Below are 8458 nucleotides of genomic sequence, written 5' to 3' on the forward strand. Positions count from 1 at the left end.
ATCCTTAACCGCTTTTTAACAAGGCGCCTCACCTTTGTAACTGACCTATGTTTTTTTTTATATGCTGCTGTTATTTTTTTTCCCAAGATGTGATGTATCTTTATATTGTATTTAGAACTCAACTATCTTCCTTTTTTGCATTAACAATGTTCATATGTCTGTTATGTACCTGGAGCTTTTCTCCCCGGGCCTCTGCTGAAAATGGGCATGTATCCAGTCGGACTCTCCCGGTTAACAAATGTAAAATAAAATAAATAAATAAATAAATAAATAATGTGATTCTGCTATGTGTTGCTCTTCACCACTCATAGTCTGCAAATGCAATGCAATGCTTTACTGTAACTTGTATGGTTAGGATAATTGTTCTTTGCCTGATAGAGCAGGTATAAATAAAAGGACAGTCCTCAAAGATGTTAGGCTTTCTACAGAAGTATACATTTTTCAATAATTATGTGATTTTTTTGAGTTTATACTGCTTTTAGTATTTGAAAAATATTAAGCAAGTCTGCATTTAAATTAATGCTAATTAAAATCTGTACATTAGTGCTATTCACTATTTTTGTAATGCTCAAACTATGCTCCGTTAGTTCATATTAAACATCTAAGTGAGGTTAGCATGGTTTTGTGATGGTAGTTTTGCCAAAAATGTTTTTAAAAACATTTTTTGGAATAGTTTGGACTATAAATTAGAAATCAATATGACATACATTTTATTGTATTTTACATATTTAAATGAGAGTCTATCCAAAAAAATAAGTATTTGTAGAGAAACAGAAGGGCAGCTGTTTCAGGTTTCAGAAGCAAATAATATAACTATTTGATGTATCTCTATAATCCTTAAAAAAATCTGTTAAATATATGACAGCCTATATTATCTTACTTAATCTAGTGTCCTGAGATGGTAATACTATATTTTCAATCTTTTCCGCAGGTACTAATTTTGCTTCAACAATGGTGACATGCAATAGCAGTAACATCCAAGTTACAGAGTTCATTCTTGTTGGATTTCCATATCTCCATGGATATCAACCAGTTTTATTCATCATATTTTTGGTAATCTACATTATAATACTTACAGGAAATACCTTTATACTGATTGCTGTTTTATCAGATCACAAATTACACAGGCCCATGTACTTTTTTCTTTGCAACCTTGCTGTTTTAGACATAATACTTACTACTTCGACTATCCCCAAAATGTTGGCATTGTTTCTAATTAATGCTAATAGTATTTCATTTACTGCATGTTTTGCACAGATGTGTATATCGCATACAATGGAACAGTTTGAATGTTTCCTTCTTATGATAATGGCATATGATCGTTACGTAGCAATATGTAAACCTCTGCATTATGAGTCTATTATGAATAAAAATTTTAATATACTAATAACAGTAATTTGCTTTGTAGTAGCATGTATTTTGGCTGTGTCAGTTTCTGTTTTTACTGCTCAGTTTCCATTCCATGGAGCAAATACAATTAATCATTGTTTTTGTGATAATTTCTTTATTGCTCGTTTGTCTTGTGTAGATATTACTCCACTAACTATTTGGATATCAGCTGTTATTGTAGTACTTGTTTTCATTCCATTTTCATTTGTGGTATTCTCGTACATCAGTATACTTAGATCTGTTTTACGAATTAGTTCTGCATCAGGACGTCAAAAAACATTTTCTACTTGCAGCTCACATTTAGCAGTTGTGATAATATATTATGTGTCAATTGTTGTTAGTTTTTCCTCATACAGAGCAGATGATGTTTCTGATGAATTCCATGCTTTGGGTACAATATTCTTTGCTGTTATCACTCCTGCACTTAACCCAATTATTTATACTCTGAGGAACAAAGATGTTCAGTTAGGTTTTAAAATGTTTATAAGAAACAAAATTGTAGTTATAAAAAGCTAAGCACAACTTGTGCTGCCATCTGTATATTAATAATTTAGACTTTTTTTAATGTAAGTTTATTCAAGGGTATTCTTATAATGTTATATGACACAGTTAAAAAGAAAGTATGATTCAAACAAAATTAAAAGCTGGTAAATATATATATATATATATATATATATATATATATATATATATATATATATATATATATATATATATATATATATGTGTGTGTGTGTCACCAGTAAATAAGCCATCCCTTGGCAATGTTTTATTTACATATCAAAGTCTCATTTGAATATAATTCTATTCACACATATCTGCAGGAAAATGTGGTCTCTGGGCCATTAATATCCATATATGTGATTTTTTTTTCTGTTTCTTTGTAGACAGTATTTTTTTTGTAATACTTCAGTGCTGGTGTACTTCACTCATACATCTTTAGATGATGTTAAACGAGTGCCTGTATCCTGGTGAGACAAGTTTATCAATACCATTACAAGAATGAATCTCTGCGCTTTAAAATACCTGAGCCATTAAACTCACATGGTGTAGTTAATGATTTCCATTTTGTACTCACAGATGCTAACTGCTACCCCCCACTCACCCACCCACCTGGCATATAAAAAATGGTCACATTTGTTGCTCCATCCCCAAACTTAATATGCAAAATATTTTCAGCTGCCCAGCCAAAAACTATTGTATGTGTAATATTTTCAGCTGCCCAGTCAAATGCTATTAGAGGTATTGATTTTAGATTTGCGAGCCTCACTGTAAGCAAGCTATATACATGTTGTTATTAATTTAGATGATTAAAGACATAATAAACCTCAGTGTTTCTAACATGCTCAGAAAAAAATTCTATTCTTTGGAGTACAAAGAGTATGTCTGTCTGCACCCTAGGTTATTCCATGAAACTGTTCCTCTGTTATGTAAAATGTTTTTCTTTATAGTCACTTTGTATTCACTAGTTTCTAACAAGTTCACCAATTTCTAACATGTTGATGTTATTCTTTACCAGTGAGTAACATAGATATTAATTTCAGTCTTAAATGCTAAAATAAGGTCCCCTCTGAGTAATAAAATAATGAATGTAATTTCAAACAAGCTAAACCTTATTAGTAAGGCATCTGTCTAACAGCAGTGATTTTTATGTTTTTGTAGGATGTTTTGGGCATTAAAGGTCCAACAACCTCTAAAATTAGTGGTGCTCCTTTGAATCATCAACAGTTCTGATAAGCTAATATGCGAGATATTTGGAAAAATAAACATGAAAGTAAAGAATACAAATGGTTTGATCATAGATCCCTGGGAGATTACTTTTCAAACCCGCAATTGAGCTGAGTGTATTGATTTTAATAATTTATTCATAAGTCAACATCTTAGCAATTTAGTGATATAAGTGCTCACCTTTAACAAAATGCCTAATACTGTGTTATGTGGTCAGGTACCCAAGCCCTTGGTGAGCTCCAAAAATATCAAATCTACAAGTATGCACACATCAGCCAAGTCCAATTATATTAAAACATAAGTTTATGAAGTTTAATGTACTTAAACAGATAAGCATATTTTTATTTAAATATACTGCTAATATTGACGTCGCTGACATAGTTTTAAAGATAGTCTTCTCAAAACATGTCTTGGTATGTTGGAATTATTTGCTTTTAAATATTTGGATTACTATTGTCTTCACAAATGGGAACCATACTAGCTGCTTTTCATATCCCAAGAACAAAGACAGTAAGTTTTGGGAGTTATTTATACATTTACCTAGGAAACATGCATTTAAGCCATCTAAACTCACATCTGAGTCACTTCTTATCTTGTATTAATGATAGTTTAACATAGACCTTTAACATTATTGAAGAATCTTGTAGAATATTCAGTCCTGGGACATTGTTTTAAACTACAGTAGTCTGAGTGTCATTGAAAGAGTCAATAATTTTACAAATCTATTACTGTGTTTTCTTTTATCCCGGCTTATATGACATGTTGCCAGTGGACTCATTAAAAGTGCACCTACTGTGGCTATAGAATGTTTTTTTTATTGCACACATTATGCAAAACTAAACTATCCTTGTAAACTGCCATGACTTTTCTTATTGACTTTTTACATCTGTCATTAGGTCTAGCTGCTGGAAACCTCAGACAGTTTCCTCAGTGGTGTCTTCCATTTTCTAAGTATGTATTCACTTTACTGCTTGAACGAGGTTTGCCTGTGGGAAAATGCCATCTGTTTTGTAGAACTGAAGCAATCAGTTAATCTAGCCCTGTAAACATTTCTACCCAAGCACGCTATTGCATTCTTCTTGAATGTAATTCATTCAGCATTCTAGGTGACACAGATTCAACAGGAATTTTTCATTCTAGGTAGTGGGTTGATATTGCTAATGGAAATATCTGGATAGGTCAGCACTATATCAAATATAATTTTTCCTGCTAGTGATGCTTAAATTTTCTAAATATTTAGTGTCTGACCAGGTAATCTAGAATATCATATATATCATATGTTTTAGGTCATGTATAGCTGTCCCATCTAATATGAGGAATACAATATGACATATGTATGTATGTATACGTATACATATATGGGTCTACTTCATTTGTACAAAGTTTCAGTATTTCAAAACCCACTTGGTCGAGACCAGTTGTTTGAAGTACTAAAAGTTTGAAAACCAAGTATGGAGATCGCAATACAGAGCAGAATGGGAATATTCCCTTTTCCTCGCTGTAGTGCAAGCTCGGAGTTGGTATATTTAAGTAGGGGTGTGTGGGAAGCATAGCCGCCCACATGAGGGGTGCAGGGGGGGCTTTTCCCCCTACAAAACATGATTTCTGTGGGTTTTTTTTTTTTTTTAGTTAGTCAATCCGGTGACTAGGCTTCAGCGAAAGTGCACTTTTATTAAAATGCACTTTCGCTGAAGTGGGCATCTACTTTGTTTGTTCAGTGTAATGTATTTTTACAAGTGGATTTTAAAGCTACAAGCACATAAATATGGACTGTATGACAGAATAACACTTAAACCTTTCCTAGCGGGTAGACCGCTTAAACATTAATATTGTATACGTATTAACACAGTCTATTTCATATGTATATACATATATACATATATATATATTTTATATATATATTTTTATTTTGTCTTTTGTTGCTGTTATGTTTTTAAACTTGTACATTTTTGAATATGGGAAGAGCTTGCCTCATATTTCTGCAGTGTTGCTGTTTTAATTGTTTTTAATACCCATGTGATTTGTTAATATAAACAAGCTGTGATTCATGAGGGTATTTAAAGAGGATGTCGTCAGGTTGTTTTTTGAAGTCTGATGAAGCGTTGTAATAACGTGAAAGTGCTTACTACCTCAAGCCTGTCTGTTTGTTTGTACAGCATTAAATTTTGGATTATTTGGAGCCTCTGCAGTATTTCTTGTCATACAGCGTTTGGTGCACTCCTCGATTGTGTGGTTTTTATTTGTAATGTATTTTTGAACAAACAAAGTAGATCCACATATATTATCAATTTTGTAAGTATTCATGGGCCTAATCATGGAATATGTAAAAAGAGTTCAATATCTTTGCGAACCTGGATCAAACTACATGAATGGCTCAGTGGCGCAGCGGTAGCATTGTCACCTCATAGCAACAGGTTCTCCAGTTTTATTCTTGGCTGGTGTGCCTTCTGTGCAGAGTCTCCATGTCCTCCCTGCATTTCTGTGGGTTTCCTCTGGTTTTCTCCCACATTACAAAGATATGCATCTGGAGCATTTCTCCCTGGGCCTCCATTGAAAATCGGCTTAGTTCCAAGTCGGACTTTCCCAGTTAACAAATGTTAAATAAATAAAAATTCTTTAACTGAACATTAGGCAAACTATTGACATTTATGGATGAAGTTGCCCCATGTAAAAGTATGTTCAAACTCACAGTTTAGCCTCTACTAGTGTAGTTCACTATTAAAGGAGATTGATTGCTTCCACCTGTGTTCAGGGGTTATGACAGTACACCCTTTTGTTTTCTTTCCTTCATTTAATGCCACTGGCAAATGTTTTTGTTTACTTAACTTCACTATATCAGTAGTGATGGTGATTTCTGCCCCCTGCTCATGTGCTGTGTTTCATTCATCCAATTCTAGATAAGAGAGCACTTATAGTATTTCCTGGGTCAGGCCAGCATACACAATAGACAAGGGAACATAGGATCATAGGAAGTTACTAGGCTAATAACCCTGGGGCCCTTACAAGCCTAGCCAAGAGTTTATCCCCAAAAAAGAAACCTCAGTCAGCACCTGTCTCCCCTGTCCATGAGGGACAAAGGTGGAACCCCTGGAACAAATTTATGGTTTCCCATCCACTCATCAAGGTTTTGCTTGAAGGGGTTCAGTGAAGTACTCTGTTTGACATGTATGGGAAGTCTATTCCAGAGATGGGGCAGCCACTGAAAGACAAACTTGTCTCTCCAGCAGTTTTTGTTGATGTCACATATTAGATTTAGGCCTATTGAGCAGGTAATGTACAAGGAGTTAGACTTACGGATATGGAGCATCTCTAGTAGGGCAGGGTCTGATATTGCCTTATAGGCAAGACACAGATCAACTCTGAGCAATCTGTATGATACCTAGTAGAGTGATAGGGATTTAAGCCTGTCCACACTGGATAGGTGTTGGAGGCCATGGATTCTCTTTGTGAGGTATTTCTGTGGTATTTTCAGTTGGTGCAGGTGTTTAGAGAGGTACATACCAAAATGGCCTTATACTCAATTATAGGTCTAATAAGGGAGGAGCACAGAAAGGTAATAACTCCTTTTTTCTGGATGCAGTCCCTTTAGTTATGAGATGAATGAAGTAAAAGCCATTTCTGACCATTGCCGCCACATGATGGTCGAATGTGAGATTGTTGTCAACCTGAGTACCCAGGTCTCTCACCACAGGTTGTGTGCTTAGGGGGTTGCTGTTGATGTGGTAATCAGTATGGGCCATGTTTTTGCTGAATGGTATGATAATACATTTTTCGGCATTTAACTTAAGGCCATGACTTTGTCACCAGTTATTTGTAGCTGTAATACCCTCTTGCAATATGTTAACATCAATTGGGGAGTCAGTGACAGCACCTAACTTACAGTCATCAAACTTGGTCAGCCACAGGCCGTTTGTCTTTGTCTGGACCTCTGAGAAGTATATGCCAAACAGTAGGGGGTCCCAGGACAGATCTCTGGGGAACACCACTAGTGACAGGTCTGCTGTTGGAGGTGGCAGCACCTATTTTGACCCTGCAGGTCCTAGCTGTGAGCCAGTTGGCCACCCATCTGACTAGATAGGGATTAACATCAAATTGTGTTAGCTTTTTGATGATACCTGAGTGGGGGATTATGCCAAAGGCCTTGGCCAGGTCACAATAAGCTGTATGTACTGACTTTCCCTCATTCAGGGCCTTGGTGACAGTCTCAAAGAAGTCAACTAGGTTCAATAGGCAAGATCTGCCCCGGACAAATTTGAATTGGGTGGGGTCAAGTGCTTGGAAACTGCCTATGTCCTTGTTTATGAGCTCCATAATAATATGCTCCATGACTTTACAGATCAGACTTGTCAAGCAGATGGTGCAATAGTTTCCCAGGTCATTCGTGGCACTACCTTTGTTCAAGGGGATGACAATGGCAGTTCTCCACTCTGCTGGAATGAAGCCTGTAATTAGGCTGTGGTTGAATAGTGTGCTCAATGGTGAAGCTAGTTCTTGCTGGAGATGGTGTAGAATACAGCCTGGGATACTATCAGGTCCCATGGAAGCTGTGCCCTTTGCCTTGGATAGGGCCTTTAACACTTGATCTACAGAGATGTGAGGTGTGGGACAAGTAGTGGGGATGTCAGCTGGGCCTTTGGGGGTCGATAAAGGGGTGAAGATTGCACTGAATATATCAGCTAGCAGGTTGGCTAAGTCAGCAGGATCAGTGTAAGTGGTACCATTAAGTACTAGTTTGGAACAAACTTGGGAAACTTGTCACTATTTTTAGGCCTTTTTCTCTCCATAGTTCATGGTTTTGTCCAAATTTCTTGTGCTAAGAGGTTGAGAGGCATGACAGCATACCGATAAACTGTTTTTTTCCTCAGCAAAATACAAATTTTAACCATTTAAAATCACAGTTTGCTATTGGCTGACCCTTCACTGGCAATCCTATCATCAGCCAATGTCTGCAGTCCCACAGCATCAACAAATGGAGAAATGAGTGCAACCACTGTGATGAATTGTATGAGGAGCAAATCATGTATCACCGACTCTTCAGCTTCAGACAGTAGTTCATGATTAGAGAGTATGTTTGGTATGACCTGACTGCAAAGATGAACACTAGGCTAAACCAAGCAGAGGCAATAGTTGTAACAAACATTTGTAGTGCACTTTCATTTCTACCCTCACCCTTTTGTGCTCAGCAGAGTACATTGTTTCAGTTGGCATTTTAAAACTATTTTTGAGTGTTCATTTCAGAGCATGCAGATATTTCTTAACATTAATAGAAATGTGTAGGCCTTTGGCTTGGTCCTGCACTCCTTTTACACAGCATGTAAAAAGTAACTCAGTGGCCAACATA

The 8458-nt window shown here is 36.1% G+C and overlaps 1 protein-coding gene across 1 annotated transcript; it reads left to right on the forward strand.

Annotated features, from left to right (window-relative positions):
* Positions 1 to 978: 978 nt before the first annotated feature.
* LOC122803187 (olfactory receptor 2AT4-like) lies at positions 979 to 1905 on the forward strand. The gene has a single exon (XM_044072799.1). It carries the CDS (start codon positions 1132 to 1134, stop codon positions 1903 to 1905), a length of 774 nt encoding a protein of 257 aa, XP_043928734.1. The 5' UTR covers positions 979 to 1131.
* The last annotated feature ends 6553 nt before the right edge of the window (positions 1906 to 8458 follow it).

This window comes from Protopterus annectens, chromosome 5.part1 (genome assembly GCF_019279795.1).
Source record: "Protopterus annectens isolate FY-2018-M chromosome 5.part1, PAN1.0, whole genome shotgun sequence".
Classification (NCBI taxonomy): domain Eukaryota; kingdom Metazoa; phylum Chordata; order Ceratodontiformes; family Protopteridae; genus Protopterus; species Protopterus annectens.